This window comes from Geotrypetes seraphini, chromosome 15 (genome assembly GCF_902459505.1).
Source record: "Geotrypetes seraphini chromosome 15, aGeoSer1.1, whole genome shotgun sequence".
Classification (NCBI taxonomy): domain Eukaryota; kingdom Metazoa; phylum Chordata; class Amphibia; order Gymnophiona; family Dermophiidae; genus Geotrypetes; species Geotrypetes seraphini.
In genome coordinates this window covers 43140057-43159948 of record NC_047098.1, presented here as the reverse complement: position 1 = coordinate 43159948, position 19892 = coordinate 43140057, and the positions used below count along the sequence as shown (strand labels likewise).

The 19892-nt window shown below is 40.6% G+C and overlaps 1 protein-coding gene across 6 annotated transcripts in view; it reads right to left on the bottom strand.

The window, feature by feature from the left end:
* The window catches only part of DHX40 (DEAH-box helicase 40), a 72535-nt gene that overhangs the window by 15464 nt on the left and 37179 nt on the right, over window positions 1-19892 (bottom strand). For all 6 annotated transcript variants that reach the window (XM_033922606.1, XM_033922605.1, XM_033922602.1 and 3 more), the window contains exons 9-14: window positions 19529-19615; window positions 19218-19400; window positions 9525-9605; window positions 6959-7116; window positions 2338-2452; window positions 27-135 (exon numbers count right to left, since the gene is read on the bottom strand). In XM_033922606.1, the coding sequence (XP_033778497.1) occupies window positions 27-135; window positions 2338-2452; window positions 6959-7116; window positions 9525-9605; window positions 19218-19400; window positions 19529-19615 (733 nt within the window). The remainder of the gene's footprint in view (window positions 1-26; window positions 136-2337; window positions 2453-6958; window positions 7117-9524; window positions 9606-19217; window positions 19401-19528; window positions 19616-19892) is intronic.

Here is a 19892-nt window from a genome sequence, read left to right as displayed (position 1 = left end):
TGTCAGGATAAACAAATGATGCTCACCTGTTTCAGTTTGCTGGTGATTTCCTGCAGCTGTTTTTCTACACTGAATGCAGACTTTAAGGCTCGCCAATGGACAGAGTTCTTCTGGCACCACACTGCAGGAGAATTACTAGGAAAATACACAAAATCTCTTTACTAGGTGATATACTCTGCCTAAGGAATTTTCAAATCCAGTCTTGAATCAGAACAAGTAAAGTTTTCAGGGTTACTAATATATGCAAATTACCGTATATACTCAAATATAGGATGAGATTTTTGGGCCAAAAAATGGCCCAAAAATGGGGGTCTAGTTCTATATTCAGGTTATCACCCGACCCCCTCCCGTACTTCATGCAGGCTTCTGGTAGGGGTAGGCGTCTCCCATCCCAGCCACCTAACAATTTTTTTTAAAACTCCTCCCCCCTCCCCCGCCTGTCTGCCCACCCGTGTACCTTTTTTGCAGGTTTTAATCAATAGTGGTCCAGCGGGATGAGAACTGGTGGAAGCCAATCAGAGAGCAGCGTAGGGCCGAGCAGGGAGCATGAACAGCTCGGTCCTGTGGGGTGCGCTGCAAGATCAGAGGCAGCAGCTCGGCACAGGGCAGGAATGCAGAAAGATCGCTCCTGCCCCATATACTGCTGGACAACCAGGGATTAAAACCTGCAAAAAAAGGTACGCGCGGGTGGACAGACAGGTGTGGGGGGGAGGAGTTTCTAAAAATTGTTAGGTGGCCGGGACAGGAGACGAGAGGGATTCCTCCTGTCCCGACCTAGACCATCAGAGGGGGTACAGGGTAGGAAGGTGGAACAGGTGCAGAGCCTGGCAGGGAGTGAGGGGGGGTTGACTGCATAGCCTGGTAGGGCAGGGAAAGAAGGGAGCTAGGTGCAGAGCCTGGTAGGGAAGGGGGTTGGGTGCAGAGCCTTGGAGAGCCTGGTGGGGAAGGGAGCTGGGTGCAGAGCCTTGTAGGACAGGGAGGGAAGGGGCTGGGTGCAGAACCTGGCAGATAAGTACAGGCTGTTTTATTTGCTTTTGAAAGAGAAGTCTGTGTGCAGTGGAATGAGACAGTTATCAGGTGTGATGGTCTCATTAACAACTGGCTCCGTGTTTATTCACTAGAGTTTGGTTGTTGGGTCTGAGCTTTTCACATAGCCCACCGATCGTGTACCGACCTGATTTACTAAACTTGTGGCCGCTCAACCTCCGATCCGATCCACACATGCAAATGAGGGGAATGGCATGCAAAAGTAGGAAGGCAGCCATTCACTAAACAATCTCAGGAACACTGGGCTGACCAATCAAAAAAGAAGCGACTGCTGAGGACCAGTCACTCATGTCCCTGCCGACTCTCCTCAGCATTCTCTCCTATGGTCCCCTGAAAAGTAAGAAACCAGCTGAGGCACATCTCCTGCTCTCTGCCGCCCTTCCCTGCAGGTTTTAACCTGTGGGTTTAAGGCGGGGCTGCACTACGGGGAAGGGCGGCTGAGACCAGGAGAGTCGGGGCAGCAGGGACTTCATTTTGGTCTCCTTTTGAAACATTAATGGTGGGTGAGATCTGTTTAACAAATTGTGGGGTTTCCTTTAAATATGCAGAGATTGGTTCCTCTCCCCCCTCCCCCCCCCCACCGAGTTTAGCCTGAAAATGGGTACGCTCTGCAATGCCGACGCAACGGACATGAGGGAATGAAGGTTGTGTTTCTTAGCAATCTTCACAAAATGGCTATTTCTGCCCTTATCGTCAAGGTCTGTGCTGTTAAAATTTTTCATACAATCCAGAAACTGACCTGATTGTAAAGGCAACAACATTAAAACCAGGGGCTCGCAAAAAAGTTTCTTCCAGCTCTTCCTTGCGCGGAGAGCATGCGCAGACCATCTACAGACAAAGAAGATGGTCTGCGCATGCGTCACGATCGCTCTGCAGAAATCCATGTGGTCGGTTTGGGGAGTGCCTCCGATTGGCACAATTTGCACAAGGAGGCATTGTGAATCAGTCGCCTGGCCATGGATCGGATCCGTGAGGTTAGTGAATCTAGCCCTAAGTCCCAATAGTGTACTAACACCTATGCACAATTTACACCAGCTGTGGGAAAAGGTGTAAATGTTTGTGTGTACTCCACATATGCACCCACCATCCTTGAGGGCCATAAAATAAATCTGGTTCATCCACACAGGTATTTCTGCATACAACAGAGGCAGTGCATGCAAATATATTGCACATATTCACCCTAACTAGACAGGTCTTTAATAGTTAAAGACTGGATTTGAAGATCCCTAACCTAAGCACATCACCTGATCCCTACCTAAGCACATCAACTGCATCAGTCTGCACACATACCTTCCTTTGCATTGTTCAAAGATGTACAAAAGAGTTGCAAAGTCATTGCACCCGCCAGCTTGCAGCGACAGCTCTTGATGCTTGCTCTCAGCTTCTTTTTCTTTTTGCGACTCACCTGGGGAAATACCATACAGTGTTTCTTATTCCTTGTGATACGATTGTGTTCTACTTTTGCCTATTCAGCCCAGTCTTTTCTGCTTGAAACTCACAACTCAATGAACTTGATTTGATGTTTTTATGATTATTGTATGTTTTAAACTATTAAGGAGATTTTGGTCCTTTTTTTATATAAATTTGTTTAGAGACAGGTGAAACATCAAATTTAAGTAAATTAAGCTAAACTGCAAACTAGAGAATGACAGAGGGACAAATTCATCACCTGTCCCGCAGGAACTCAATTTCCCATGAGTTTTGTCTATCCCATTCCTGCAAGCTCGGCCTTAACCGCACAAGCCTCTGAACACTTATGATTTTAAAGTGTTTGAGTCTTGTGCAGATGAGGATAGAGCTTGCAGAAATGGGACAGAGATAGGAACAGAACTCAACGGGACGGGGAAAAATTTGTCCCCGTGTCATTCTCTACTGCAAACCTCCCCCATCTGGCATTGCCATACAAGTGCACAGAAGTGTTCCCTTGTTTTACATGGAGAAACAAAGCCATTTGATGAGGCCCTGAGAAGAAAAGACGACGACTGCAACTCCCTATTTAATGGCATAATCGCAAATGACCTCAAATGCCTCCAACGAGTTCAAAACACAGCAATCCACCTTCTATATGGCTCACCACACCAGCTCTCCACGTGGAAATCTGGCTACCTGTCAAAAAACGCTGCATATTCAAGGCCCTGGTGATAGCTCACAAAAGATTCCACAACATAATCCCCACCTACATTACATCCAAGCTACACCAGTACACCCCTAACCGCTCGCTCCACTCCAAAGCAGAGAGATGACTATGAAGGTCCCTCCAGATGGAAATGGCTCGTAAGTGCTCCTACAACCACTTTATCTCTCGACTATGGAACCAGCTGACTGAACAGATAAGATTACAGAACTCACTGATGGCATTCCGAAGAGCAGTGAAGACCCTCCTCTTTAATGACAGACAGACACCTCATTATATCATTCTTCTTATGTACACTATGTCTCAGGTCCAGTCATGTCCTTGACTTACTAGAATGTTTAATTTACTGTGAATGTTCTGAGCTTCCAGGAGGACGTGATAGAAATCAAAAATAAATAAATAAATAAATAAAACGAGAAAGCCCAGCAAAATGAGCAAGGCCTGAAAGAGATGGAGGAAGAGTTGGTACGTCCTATTTCCTCTCTTTTCCTATCATTAAGAAAAATAACCTAGTCTTGGGAAACACACATAAATGTTTATTTAAGTTCAATTTAACTTCCAGAAGAAAGGCAACTAGATAGGCTTCATTTACTTCAGGTTAAAATTACTACCATGATTGAATTGGCAATTCTGGGGTAGAAAAGGGATCTATGTCAAAGAACAGTTGATAGGAGGTTTCATTCTCAGCTCTTGTGAAGCAATATTCTCTCCCTCCTTTGTGATATTTTAAATGGCTATAACTAAGGCAGTACCTGAAGTATATGCCGTTTGTAAATCTGTAGGCTTGCAAGAAATGTGTCTTCTTTTTATTTTTTTATATTCTTTATTCATTTTTTTAAAACTTCAATTGTGCACAAAAAATGATGCTTTTACATAAATTTATATCATTACAGCACAATATACTTAATAGAATAAAGACAAGACTTATTTTCTCCCAACCACTTTCCAATTTACAAACACCTCATAAAAATACTTATAATCAACCCTTCTATATTTCTTAACAAATGGAAAAAACATATCTCCCTCCCCCCTCCCCGGATGTGCATGTTTTCCCCAAATTATACAAATAAATCAATCTTTACCATATTTAGTTAATAGTTCCCAAACTTCCATAAATTTTTTATAATAATCCTTTTCCATTTTATTTTTTTTTTAATATATTTAAATTTTTATGGAAAATTTTAGTCAAAAATATACATCCACATCAACAGATTACAAATGCAACCGAGCACCTTAATCAACTAGTGCAACATTAGTAAAAAAAAACATACAATCAGTCCAATTTTCACCCCTAGCCATCCCTCCCAACCCTCCCCGCCCCACAATTATAATATCCAGAAACATATACCCACCAAATCCCGCCTTCCCCCCTCCCCCACCCACTAGCAGACTTAGAGAAGGCCAGACCCTTGGGGACCCATTAAAGGGAATCCAGAATGGCTCCTACTTTGAGCCAAGTAGATATATGGGGTACATACGTGAAACGACGTTTTGCCACTGCCATCGCCATCCTCCCCAGGGACACCAAGCGAGTAAGCCAATCCGCATGTGATGAACTTTTCCATTTTAAAGATATAACATAGGGATTCCCACCAGAATGAATAATTTAATCTATCCCAATTTTTCCAATTCTTGAAAATAAGCTGCATGGCAACTCCCGTCATTATAAACAAAAGTTTGTTATTTTTTGCCTAAATTTGACTTTTTGCCCTCATAGATGTTCCAAATAAAATGGTATCATATGATAGTGCCACTGGATTTTCTAATAAATTATTAACCTGATCCCAAATCGATCTCCAGAATTTTAGTATCAAAGGACAATAGTATAGTAAATGATCTAACGTCCCAACTTCCAGGTTTCTTATTCAAAAATCCAGATATTAATTTATACCAGTGAGCGACCTGGTGACCCAGGAAGTCTACCTGAAAACATAAGACCTGCAAGCTAATTTGAACCTCCAAATTTTTCCATTCAGGAAACCCTCAGGATAAGAAATGTGTCTTCTTACATGCATAAAGCTGTTGCAGAAGCTTCTGGCATTTAATGTGGTTTGGGCTTAAAAAAAAATGAGTCACAGGTAAAATGTGAATAGTCTGCAGAACAGTGGTCACAATTTTGGACATCAATCATTCATGTCCTAGCATTGGTAAGTACTGCTCAATCTTCCTTCATGTTCACCTTTATTTGATATATTGCCCATAACATTGCTTATCTAAGCTGTTCACAATAAACTATAAAAGGGAAATTATGCACAAAGAAACAAATAGGTATTCTGTTACAAATGATTGAAGGATTAAACCATAAAAGCTGGAATAAGGTAACCATAGGTACTGTGGACACTAATAAAAAATGTATAAAACACATCATTTACACTGCCTGCAACTTTGGCCCTGGGCAGCAATATTCACTAACGTTTCTGATTACTTTTTGCACTTCCTCCCTATCTTTTGTGTTCTAGGGCAGTGTTTTTCAACCTTTTTACACCTATCCAGCAGAAATAAAATAATTATTCTGTGGACCGGCACTGGTCCATGGACCAGTGGTTGAAGAACACTGGGTTAAGTTGTGGGCCAGACCCCACCCATCTCTACCCAATCTCCACCCCAGACCCTGCCCCCATAATAGTACTAATTGTAACACTATTTTTTTCATTTATTTTTCACAGATACACAATATAATCTTATTAACAACACATAATGGTTAACCACAAAATTAAACTACACAAAACACACTGACAGCAGATGTAAATTGTCAAAATTTACATAATTCAATCACTAAATTCAAAAATAAAATCATTCCTCCTACCTTTGTTGTCTCCCTCCCTCCATGCTGTGCCTTACCTTCTGGCCTGCTCCCACCTGGCCGTTTTATGCCGCCCCTGGTGTTATCTTCAGACCGGTTCCCTCTTCCTCACTGATGCAGTGCACAAAGCTGTGGGCAGCGGCTCCTTGCGCGTCCCGCACCTCAACTGGAAGCCAAGGCTTCCGGTCCAGGCGCAGGACACGCATAGGAGCCACTGCCCGTGGCTTTGTGCACTGAATCAGTGAGGAAGAGGAAGTTGGCTCGAAGATAACGCTGCATCGATCGCACCGTGGACCAGCGGTTGAAGAACACTGTTTTGGGCCTGATGCACATGCTGGCCCTGTGGACCAGCAGAAAATTTCTGTGGACTGACACCGGTCCACGGACTGGTGGTTGAAGAACACTGTTCTAGGGTAATGATAAAGCTCTCCTTTATTCTCTTTTACTTACTTTTCCCCTATTTACATTTAAACATAATTCTAAGTAAATATGATCTAGGCTTTTTATGTGGGTTTATTTGCAGTATATTAAATAAACTTCAAATGGTTAATGTAGTTAACGGATAGAAAACAAAGGGTAGGATTAAATGGCCATTTTTCTCAATGGAGGAGGGTAAATAGTGAAGTGTCACAGAGATCTGTACTGGGACTGGTGCTATTTAACTTATTTATCAATGATCTGGAAATTGGAACGACGAGTGAGATGATTACATTTGCAGATGACACTAAACTGTTCAAAGTTGTTAACGCATGCAGATTGTGAAAAATTGCAGACAGACCTTAGGAAATTAGAAAACTGGACATCCAAATGGCAGATGAAATTTAATGTGGACAAATGCAAAGTGATGCACATTGGGAAGAATAACCCAAATCATAGTTACCAGATGCAAGGGTCCACCTTGGGGGTTAACGCTCAAGAAAAAGATCTGTTTGTTATTGTAGACAATACGATGAAACCTGCTATTTTGATCTTACCAGGTCGTATGAAGACATTTTCCACAGACAACATTGCTGCCACCGGAAGCAAAAGATCCTCACAGTCCAAGGAAGCTGCTTTTATAGCTGCACAAGCCAGGTTAGGAGGAAGAGGATATTCCACTATAAACTGTCCTAATCTAGTCACATGACCGCCCCTGATCAAATAGAAACAAGCTCATTAAATCTCAGTTTTAATTAAGTATTGCATAATCTGTAGTTCCAATGTGTCACTGGATAAAATTTCTCAGTTTGTCTCCCACCACCCTTGATCACCTGTTGTTCCATGCATGCCGAAATAAAACAGATGGCTTTACTCTTGGCAATTCTAGTGTAGTTATTTTTACACATCCACTAGAACCAGTGGGCTATAGTTTTCCAGACGAGTAACTCATGCCACAGAGGAAGGAAAACTTTTCTCAAATGTCTGCTTGTATCCTGATCAATGCATACACCAGAAAAGATGAATGGAGTATTTCTGCACTTGATTTTTTTTGCAGTTACTCAGACCTAACATTTGAAATAGTAATAAATGAACCAGTTTAAGCCAACTCTTTACATTCTGTAGGGAATTGGCAAAAGTATCTGCATGGGTCTCACGTCAGTGTACAGTGTAATAGTTTTTTGGTTGGAAGGGCCAAATACACCAATCTCTGGTTCTATCCTCAAGCTCTCTAGTTGTTGATGCAGTGTTGGGCAAAACTTTGGCTCAGGCTAGGGTTACCAGATGTCTGGATTTCCCCAGACATGTCTTTCTTTTGAGGACATGTCCGGGGGTCCGGCTTTTCAAAACCCAGCACTTTGTCTGGGATTTGAAAAGCGTCTAAGAAATCGCTGTCGGACAGAAGGGACTGGAGCATAACAGGGTGGGAATGGGTGGAACTAGGCAGGCCTGGAGGTGGGTCTAGGGGTCCGGATTTTCCAAACAGATAATCTGGTAACCCTAGCTCAGGTCTTACTCCTGGCAGCCCACTCTGTTCCACTTCCAGTGGGTTCAGGTGACTTAGGTTCCAGCCTACCATCCACTGGGGCCAGCTGCTGGTTGAGCAGACCACAAATCCATGTGAAATGGAAAGTGATTCTAGGCGCGATTCTAGAAATGGTGCCAAACTTTGACCGACATACAGAAGGTGCTGCTTTGCTAGGCATCTACCGAGTTAAGTGCCATTTATTTATTTAAAAATTTATATACCGCATACAACTATGCAGTTTCCATATCACATATAACATAGACCTGTCAAGACAACATCGTTAATCGTCCCTGTTATAATAGGGATAGAGCACAAATTCCATCAATTCAGAAGTACAAACAAGCTTTAATCATACATTGATGTCAGAAAAATTCTAGAAGGCGATTATCAACTGAAATATACCTTAGCATAAGAATGTATTGGCAAATAATTGACTTTTCAGCATTTTCTTAAAATTCATCTTCCCCATACAAAACCGCAGAATACCAGGCAAGGCATTCCATAATTCTACACTACCCACAGATATCATTGATGCTTCAATCCTAGCATGCATAGTCGACATTGTACCCTCCAAATGTAATTTCATCCCATTTACATCTCTAAGCTCTCTTCTCAGTTTATAGATCTCAAAGAATTCTTGTAAGATCTTTGGGGGAAGCATGATACAATGGCTGATGTATAATCGCAACAATCTTAAACTGCACTCTTTGTTGCATAGGTAACCAGTGTAGTTTCTTCAACCCAGGAGTTATATGGGTACTCCTTGGATCCCCTGTGATTAATCTTGCAGTGGAGTTGATAAGTATTTGCAAAGCCCTCAACTTCCCTTTCACAACTCTTAAGTATAGTGAATTACAATAATCCACCCTCCTCAGGATCAATGTCTGAACCACAGTATAGAAATCGTGTGCTGGTAATATTGGCTTCAATCTATAAAGCATTTGAAGTTGCATGTATCCCACCCTGGCCCCTTATGTTCAGTCCAAAACTATTTACAGAGCAAAAGAGATTTTCGTTGATGGATTCAATATTCTGGTAGGGTTGCTTTAGAAAAAGAAAAAGGTTCAGACCTTTCCTTTTAGCAGGGTCAATCCATCTTGTCATGAGGTAGTTTTACAACCTCAGTTCAATCTTCCAATAACAGTCAATCCTGTGGCTGGTTGTGTTTTTCTGATGGATTTTATTTTCTTCATGTATTAATAGTTCTTTCTTTAGATTGGTTATTCTTTTTATCTGAGTTTTTATTTTACTTTTCATGATTCCTTTATACTACCGCTATTTCGTTAACCAAGTTACGCTCCTTTTAGGTGATAACCCGGTATACAAATCCAAGTTTTAGATTAGATTAGATTATGACTATTCTGTGATTGTTTTGGTTATTTGAGTATTACATTAAGGTTTTCATGTTATTTCTTATTTTTGCTTGTGATCTGATTAGACTGTTAGAGGATACAGAATATACATTTTTAAATAGAATGAAAGATGTTTATTCATAGAACAAATTACATTTATTTTCAGGACTGAAACAATCTGATATGACCATCTGTCTCCAATTATAGTTTCTTGAGGGAGCTATTTTTAAAAGACACTTTTACCTGTCAATTGCACCACACTGATAAAGTTGCTTCAGAGCCTCTAAAATGTGTCTTTCTTCAGGGCGATCCAAGTAAGGAAACCTGTATCACACACATTGAACAGAAAAGTCATTCTGTGCCTTTAGTAAATCTTTTACCAAGCTATGCAGTTTAACATTTTGTGAAGCTTTTCTCATTCTTGGTGGTGTTTACTCAGTACAATATAGATTTAAGAGGACAATCCATGCTCCAGTGGAATCAAATTGAAACCTACAGACACCTGAAGTAGATTGTTTTCCCACAAGATGTGCCATGTACATGTATAATAATCCTAGTGCTCTAACAGAGCTGACCTCTAGGTTTGAAAAATAACCAGTGACCCCTTACTTCAGGCTAATTATGGTCAGTGATTAAGGGAATGCTGCGAGTTTCCCAAGGAACGTAACAACCCTCATCATTCATTCAAAGCTTGGCATGCAGCCTCAGCAGATTCTCACTTGGTCTAAGTCCTGATTTGGTACTAATGTTAAAATGCAAAGCCTGAGGCATGAGACAGGGAAATAAACTGCCTGATCAGCTGAAAAACTTGCAAATAAAACCGATATGACTTTCCATAGCTGTGAAATTTAAGAAGAAACTGTAAAGATCTTTTTTAGGGATAGTAACTCTTTTGCTTTTTGATTACAAGTCTCAAATCAAGCCAGAAGGAGCTTAAATTTGGATAGATTCTCATCCCAGTCTTCAGGACATACCCAGCCAGACAGGTTTTCAAGACACTACCAACAAATACGCATGAAATAAATTTGCATGCACTGCCTTCCCTGTATGAAAATGTATCTCATTCATTATGGATATCTTGAAAATTGACTGGGCAAGAACCTCTGCTCTAATGTAATGCCACCATTAATACTAGCAGAGAGGAATAACCTTTAGTAGTCCTTAACTATTACTTATCAAGGCAGATTACAAAAGGAGTTATCTGGCCATTTCCAGAAGAATTGAAGAGTAGAGCGGGTTGCTTCAGCGAACTGGGACAAGTCATGCGGTATTATTTTGTCTTCAAGGATTTCTTGAATAGTATGGTTTTTATTTCTTTTCTGAACGATTTGCAGTCTGGGGTCATTATCAGTAAGTTGGAGAGTTGGTAATCTAGTTTTGCTGCTTGTGTGGCTAGAAGGCCATCGTACAGTTTTTTTTCGTTTGATGTCTCTGATTGGGGGATGCGTGAACGGTTTGTGGGTTCTCCTATGTCTGGTTGAGGTAGTTTAGATTAGGCGGTTGTTTAGGTAGGCTGGGCTGTCTCCATTTATGGTTTTAAATAGTAGGCAGTAGAATTTGAATAGTACTCTTGCTCATATTGGGAGCCAGTGTGAGTCGAGGTATGCCGCCATGATGTGGTTGCGTTTCCTCAGTGAATAGATAAGTCTTAGTGCTGTGTTTTGAACTGTTTGTAGTTGTTTTATCATGGTTGCGGGGCAGGGGAGATAGAATATGTTGCAGCAGTCTAGAAGACCTAGGACTAGGGACTGGACCAAGAGCTGGAATTGTGTTCTGTCAAAGAATTTTCAAACTTGCTTTAAGTTTCTCATGACTGCGAATGATTTTTGTATTGTTTTGTTGATTTGTGGTTGCATGGTATAGCATCTGTCTATCGTCATTCCTAGAAGTTTTAGAGTGGGTTGTATGGGGTATGTGATTATGTTTATTACTCGATTTGTTATGGTTGGGGTTTTATTATTTTCAAGGAGAATGGATTTTGTCTTGTCTGGGTTCAGTTTCAGTTTGTGATTTTTTGTACTTTCTCTGTGCCTAGTGGGCTCACAACCTAAGATGCTTTTTTTGTACCTGGGGAAATGGAGGGTTAAGTGACTTGCTTAGGGTCACAAGAAGCTGCAGTGGGATTAAACTTAGTTCCCTAGAATCTCAACTCACTTCACCAGCCATTAGACTACTTTCAGAAAAATATGAAGCTGGGCAAGGTAGGGGAAACTTACTCTGCTGCTTCCAATATTAAGAACATAAGAGCATAAGAATAGCCTTTCACACCTTATCTTTATTTCCAGAAGGAGGTACAGAAAAAGAAGACCGCGTTACCATGGTTACAGAAGAAGAAGGTTCAGAAGACACCGTAAAAACAAAAGACAATTTTTGAACTTTAAATTTACCATGATGGACAATTGGAAATTTACTGCAGGAGACACTGCCAAACAATTTGATATTACCTTAAAACAAATCACCGATCAATGGGTAAAGCAAAACCCCAACAGGGTCCATCCTATTATTTACATGGACCAATACAAAATTACGGGCTGGTCATTTGAAATTATCCCTACACATAATTGCTTTAATCAGCCTGTAACAGCCAATGACACACCTTGGATGCACCTCTACACTACAGTCATTGACTATGATGCAAAAAGAACAATAAGTTCAATAGCATTCAATGAATTTAACAACAGAAGCACTGCAAGAACACACAGGTCAAATCAATACTCGAGAAGGATGTTTAGGCCTAAACCTAATTTCCTTCTTGTTGCGGTACCTCCTTCTGAAACACAACCAACACAGGTGGGAGCAATCTTTCCTAACTATATATCTAAAAAACTACTGGGTCAGACCAATGGTCCATCTAGCCCAGGATCCCATCTTCACGGAGGCCAATCCAAGTCGCAAGTCCCTGGCAAAACCCAAATAGTAGCAGCATTCCATGCCACCAATCCAGGGTATGCAGTGGCTTCCCCCATATCTGTCCCAACAGCAGACTATGGACGTTTCCTCCAGAAACTTGTTCAAACCTTTTTTAAAACCAGCAACATTAACCGCTCTTACCACATCCTCCGATAACACATTCCAGAGCTTAACTTTCCTCCTATTGGATTTAAAAGTATTACTCTGTAACTTCATCAAGTTTCCTTTAGTCTTTGTAAATCTTGAAGCAGTAAAATATTGACCCATTTGTACTCATTTTACACCACTCAAGATTTTGTAGACTTCAATTATATCTCCCCTTGGTCGTCTGTTTTCCAAGCTGAAGAGCCCCAACCTCTTTAGTCTTTCTTCATATAAGAGGAGTTCCATCCCCTTTATCACCTTGGTCGCTCTTCTTTAATCTTTTCCAGGTCCGCTATATCTTTTTTGAGATAAGGAGACCAGATACTCAAGGTGAGGTCACAAATTAAGCAATAAAGAGGCATTATATGATTTGGATTATTCTTCCCAATGTGCATCACTTTGCATTTGTCCACATTAAATTTCATCTGTCATTAGGACGCCCAGTCTTCCAATTTCCTAAGGTTTTTCTGCAGTTTTTCACAGTCCACATGCGTTTTTAACAACTTTGAACAATTTAGTGTCATCTGCAAATTTAATCACCTCACTCGTAGTTCCAATCTCCAGATCATTTATAAATAAGTTAAATAGCACCAGTCCCAGTACAGATCCCTGCGGCATACCACTATTCACTCTCCTCCACTGAGAAAAATGGCCATTTAACACTACCCTTTGTTTTCTGTCTAATAACCAATTCTTAATCCACAATTCAACATTGCCTCCTATCCTATGACTCTTTAATTTTCTCAGGAGTCTCTCATGAGGAACTTTGTCAAAAGCTTTCTGGAAATCTAGATACACTACATCAACAGGCTCACCTTTATCTACATGATTATCCATACCTTCAAAGAAGTCAAGCAAATTGGTGAGGCAAAATCTCCTTTGGCTGAACCCATGCTGACTGTCTCATTAAATCATGTTTGTCTACATATTCCACAATTTTATTTTTTTATAATTGTTTCCACAATTTTGCCCGGCACCGAGGTCAGGCTCACCAGTCTGTAATTCCCTGGATCTCCCCTGGAGCCCTTTTTAAAAATCGGCGTAATATTGGCCACCCTCCAATCTTCAGGTACTACAGATGATTTTAGCGACAGGTTACAGATCACTAATTTCATATTTGAGTTCTTTCAGTACCCTGGGTTGTATACCATCTGGTCTAAGTGATTTATCACTCTATAACTTGTTGATTTGGCTTAGTATGTCTACCAGGCTCACAGAGATTTCTTTCAATTCCTCCACCTCATCACTCTTGAAAACCATTTCTGGTTCAGGAAGATTTCTCACACAACCACATTCTCAAAAATATCACAGCATACATATGATCATGATGAGCAATACTGGGCTTCATGGGAGAAATATGCAATAACAATGGTAATATTAAAAAAACAGAGGTCTGGCATTTAGGTCAACTTTCCATGCCAATTCCCGCACAGATCGACAACATATGATCTAATATTCAACCGGGTATATGAACTTAGTGGTGATTGGCTCCGTTGTTGATTGACAGCATCCATACTGAAAGAGAGGCTTATCTAGAGGGGCAGGGTGTTCCGCGCTCTGTGTTTGGGGAGCAGCTGTGATGAGATACAGAGTTTCTTGAGAAGTGCGTAATAGCATTAAAGCCCACATTATGTTGTCCACAGCTATCGAATTCAACTAGAGAGGAGTAAAAAGACTATATTTATATATATTTTTCAGGGATGAATTAGCACCTCCACATCCTGAGGCAACTGGAATTTAGCAAAACGCTGGCCATCGTTGGTGTGTGGTGGATTCAACCCTAGATAAGTACTTCTCTATTCTTGCAGTATTCTGTGGTGGCTTTACTCAAAACCAGAAGCTCTGCATTGCACAAGGCTTTTTTCTTGTTTAAATAACCACTTGAAGAAGTTTTTTATGCCAATGAAGTATCTTTACCCCAATGTAGTTCTCCATTCTGTAGCCATATTATTGGCTGGTGGAGGAGGGATTCTGAGGCTTTTTCCTACCTCGTGGAAGTTTTGACGTAGAAAACTGACCTAAGTGCCAGACCTCTGGTTTTTGAATATTACCATTGTTATTGCATATTTCTCCCGTGAAGCCCAGTATTGCACATCATGAGCGTATGTATGCTGTGATATTTTTTGAGAGTATGGTTGTATCTGTTATTTGAAGAATCTCATGTACTTATGTTGTTGGTATCAGGAAGATTTCTTACATCATCTTCCATAAAGACTGAAACAAAGAATTCATTAAGTCTCTCTGCTATGGCCTTATCCTCTCTGAGCGCACCTTTTATTTCTTGATCATTCAACAATCCTACAGATTTCCTCACAGGTTTTCTGCTTTAGATGTACCGAAAATTTTTTTTACTATGGCAAGTTGTTCTTCATATTCTTGTTTAGCTTTCTTTATCAATGTTTTGCATCTAACTTGTCAGTGCTTAAGTTTCTTCTTATTTTCTTCATTTGGGATCCTTTTTCCATTCTTGGCTGTAGTAGCTTTACACATTGCCTTTTAAACACGTTGGCTCTCGTTTTCTCTTCTTTCCACCTTTTTTAACATGTGGAATACATCTGGTCTGGACTTTCACTTTCCTAGCAGACCCAACACAATTACCTCCCATACTATGTCCAGCATTCCACTAAGGACCAAATCTAAAATAGCTCCCCCTCTTGTTGGTTCCTGAACCAGTTGCTCCAAGAAGCAGTCATTTATGACATTTAGGAATTTTACTTCCGTAGTACTCACTGATGTAACATGTTGGGGTAGATGAAATCAAACTAAATAATAGGAATGTGCTATGGCTCAATTGTATTGAAACCGGGCTCCTTATATAGATAGTCTTATAGAATTATGGCTTCACAGAAAACATAGGAAGAAAAAAGAACAAAAAAAAAAAGTGGTGAAAAAAAGACCTCAGTTTTTCTTCATGGGTCTCAAAAACACTCCACTGTAAACAGTTCTCAAACATTTCCCAGTTTCTTCAAACACATGCTATTTTCAAAATTGTTTCCTTAATAGTTCAATGTCAACTGGTAAATGAAAGACTTCTTGTAATTAATACCAGGACCACTGTTTCAAAATAAAAATAAAAAGTTCAAATATCAGCACTGATTGCCACTCTGAATAATGTAGAACAAGAACTTAGCTGTGCTTTTGGATCCCCAGGACTCCACTTCTCTTGCGGCTGCCGTCCACTCTCACTAACGGTTCACTTTTACTGCTAGCTCACCAGGGCTGCAATACCTCCTGTATTTTGTTCAGGGAGTCCTCTGATGTAGCTCAGGGTTTTGTTTCCACATTCAGTACACCACTGAGCCTGTACTCACTGTGATACAAAGCTTCAAAATAGTGCCTAAGGAACAGAAGGCTCAGAGAAACACTCCCTTTTAATCATAAGACATAACATAAAAAACTTACTTCTATACTGCAAAACCATTAAGTTGTATATGGTTTACAAAAACAGAATGAATTTCAATTAGATAAAATACATCAGTTGCCCAAAAATCTAATGTTTTCAGATGTCTCCTAAATTGTTGATAAGTACTAGAAGTCACAATTAAAGAATTCAAATCCTTATTCCAGGATGTTGCTTGATAAGACAAAAGAAGTTGATATTTTTTTTAATTTGCATCCTTTAACAGGTGGAAAAGTGAATAGAGCATGTGAACATGGAGAATGTTTTGAATTAACAAATATAAATTAATCTACAAGATAATTGGGTATGAGACCTTGAAACAAATACAACCAAACTTAAACTTCACACGGCCTCGACCAGTAACCAGTGCAGTTCATGAAGAAAAGGAGTGATATGATCAGACTTTTTCAAACTAAAAATCAAACGAATGCTTTCTGAATAATACGCAATCTATAAAGATTTTTTTTTTTGAGTACCCACAAAACAAACAATATTACAATAGTCCAGCTGACTCAAAACCAAAGATTGTACCAGCAATTTGAACGATGAAACATCACAGTATGCTCTAATAGTACGCAATTTCCATAACATAAGAACATAAGAAGTTGCCTCCGCTGAGGCAGACCATAGGTCCATCCTGCTCAGCGGTCCGCTCCCACGGCGGCCCATTGCCTGAGCAATGGTCTATACCTATCTATACCCCCCAATCCCTTTTTCTTCTAGGAATCTATCCAAACCTTCTTTGAAACCATTTAATGTTTTCTTGTCTACAACAGCCTCAGGAAGCGCGTTCCATGTGTCCACTACCCTCTGAGTGAAAAAGAACTTCCTAGCGTTTGTTCTAAACCTGTCCCCTTTCAATTTCTCCCAATGCCCCCTTGTGCTTGTGGTGCCCCTTAATTTGAAAAATCTGCCCCTGTCTACTTTTTCTATGCCCTTCAGGATCTTGAAGGTTTCTATCATGTCTCCTCTAAGTCTTCGCTTTTCCAGGGAGAAAAGTCCCAACTGCTTCAATCTGTCAGTATATGGGAGATTTTCCATTCCCTTTATCAGTTTGGTTGCCCTTCTTTGTACTCCCTCAAGTACCGCCATGTCTTTCTTGAGGTACGGCGACCAGTACTGGACACAGTACTCCAGATGCGGCCGTACCATTGCACGATACAGCGGCATGATGACTTCCTTTGTCCTGGTCGTAATACCCTTCTTAATGATACCCAGCATTCTGTTTGCTTTCCTGGAGGCTGTGGCGCATTGCGCCGATGCCTTCAGTGTTGCGTCTACCATCACTCCCAGGTCTCTCTCCAGGTTACTAACCCCTAGTGGTGTTCCCCCCATTTTGTATGTGAACATCGGGTTCTTTTTCCCCACGTGCATGACCTTGCATTTCCCCACGTTGAAGCTCATCTGCCACTTTTCGGCCCACTTTTCCAGCTGCGTTAGATCCTTTTGGAGATCCTCGCAGTCTGCCTTGGTTTGAGCCCTGCTGTATAGTTTAGTGTCATCTGCAAATTTAATGACTTCACACTTAGTTCCCGCCTCTAGGTCATTTATGTAGATATTGAACAAGAGCGGTCCCAGCACCGACCCCTGCGGAACTCCGCTCGTGACCCCTTTCCAGTCTGAGTAATGGCCCTTTATGCCAACCCTCTGCTTCCTGTTTGCCAGCCAGTTTTTGATCCATCGGTGGACCTCCCCTTGTAACATGTGGAAACTTTTCTGTACCAGAGCATCAACCAGGTTCTTCATAATCAGGTTCTGGTCCAAAATCACTCCTAAAATCTTAATAGTAGATTGAACAGGATCAGTTATAGCACTTAAAATCAAGGAGTTCTCGGTACAATTTTGATGTGGAAATGCATAAGAATTTTTTCTTTTTCAGGTTAAGTTTTAATTTCAATTCAACCATCCACTGTTCAGTTATCAAAAATACCTCAGCAATATATGACTAATATGAGAGATTGAAATTGGAGTAGATATAAAGAAGGTTATGTCATCAGCATAACAGAACAACTTAGGGCTCCTTTTACAAAGGTGCATTAGGGACTTAACGCGCGGAATAGCGTGCGCTAAATTGCCCTGCGCGCTAGACCTTAACGCCAGAATTGAGCTGGTGTTATTCTAGAAACATACCGCGCAGTTTAGCGTGCGGTAATTTTGTACGTGCGCTAAAAACGCTAGCACACCTTAGTAAAAGGAGTCCTTAATCCCTAAATGGGATAATCTAGTACCCAGTGAAGATAAGTAGACATTAAAAAGGAAAAGGAAAAGCGGAGTTACATACAAATCTGATTTAAGAACAGCTTTAAAAATATAACTCATTCTTAACCAGGGGACTGCCTGTATTGAGGAAACAATTTTGGAAAAAGGTATGTGTTTGAAGAAACTGGGAAATGTTTGAGAACTGTTTGCAGTGGAGTTTTTTTGAGACCCATGAAGAACAACTGAGGGCTTTTTCTCCACTTTATTTGTTCTTTTTTCTTCCTATGTTTTGTATAACCAATAAATGGTTTTCTTCAGGCCTCCAAAACATCTGAACCAAACCTAAAGCAGTCATAGTTTCAAATATCTCCCAAAAGAAACATCTAAGAGTAAAATTAATTCCAAATAACTCCAAAGAGCACTTTCAGTTCCTGTTCTACCAAAGTCAGCTGAAAGCTGAACAATGAGAGCACATTTTACCAGTGCCTGCTCCACCAGAGGCAGTTAAATGCCAAAATCTAAAATGTACCCTTACCCAGCACCAGATCTTCCAAAGGCAACTGAAAATCAACCCTGAGAATACACACAACCCTGTTTTACCAGAGATGGCCGAAGATTAAGCAGAACCCTAGAAGTCTGCTCAACCGGAGGTCAAATCCTGTGAATATACTGCCAGTATTTATTTAGATTTGGCCTAATAGGCAGTGGGATCCTACTCAAACAAAAAGTCTTGGAGCCTACTTTACCAAAAGCAATCAAAAGCCAGACCTGGAGCCTGATTAACAAGGCCGATCTAGCGTTTGAGTAGTGAGGACGCTGAAGAAAGAGTGCCCACTGTGAACCCTTGAAAAAGCCCTACTTGGGCGAAACGGGTCCCGTCGGGGACATGCTAGTATCTCTGCTGTATGGAAGAAAAATAAATGAATGAATTATCCTATACATTTGGTTTGTCTTACTTCTGATATGATTTGAAGAGGACTGTTTACCTAAAATTTATATGTATTGAAGGAGGCTGTTCTAAATCGGTAGATTCAGCCATACATCTCCTTCTCTAATGGAGTGAGGTGGAGTTTTGGACTTGTCAAGTAGTGGCTTCCCCCATTTCTGTCTCAATAACAGACTATAGACTTTTCCTCCAGGAACTTGTCCAAACAAAATCTCAAAGAGGGCCTAAGGACCTGAAAGTTAATTGATAGGGGATGCAAGGTTGAAAGTTTGCTTAGGGCATTTAATATCCTTGTAGTAGCCCAGGGAAATGAATAAGAAAATCTTTCATTGCTCACCTGACGACGTCATGCACTGCCAGGCATTTCAGCGTCAAGATCACAGATGTTAAACTACTTCGCTTTATCTCTGGAATCATGTGATCAGGCATGCATGTGTCCCAGAATTCTTTGCTGTAAACTCTGTAACACTTTCCAGTGGCTGTCCTCCCAGCTCTGCCTGCTCGCTGCACAGCTTCACTTCTGGAACAGTAAATAAAACAGTAATTACAGAACCATAATATGAATAGCAGAGCATCCACCTACAAGGCAATTACCTAAATACCAGCAATTTCACTTTCAGTGCACTTATCAGGCAAGTTAGAACTTACTTTGCGATAGGAACCACCTCTAGAACATCTAGGTGAGCTCTGGGATTGTGATTTAACTGCTTCACAAAACCACTGTCAACGACATATCTAAGGGACATAAAAGGTCAGTCAGTCTTATTCTTTTGCAAAGGCCAATGTCAAAATGAGTCTATTACTCTCACCCACCAGCTTACTTCTATATAATATTTTTCAATGTTAATCATAAACTGTTAATTCATTAAAAATTATTTTAATAACAAAAGGAACTCAATTGGATGGAAACTAGAAGAGGCCCAAGCACTCCTCTGAAACTGTTCTATATTTATATCTTTATTTCTTCTCTCCCCTACCCCTTTTATTGTTTGAAGACTGGAAGGGAAGTTGT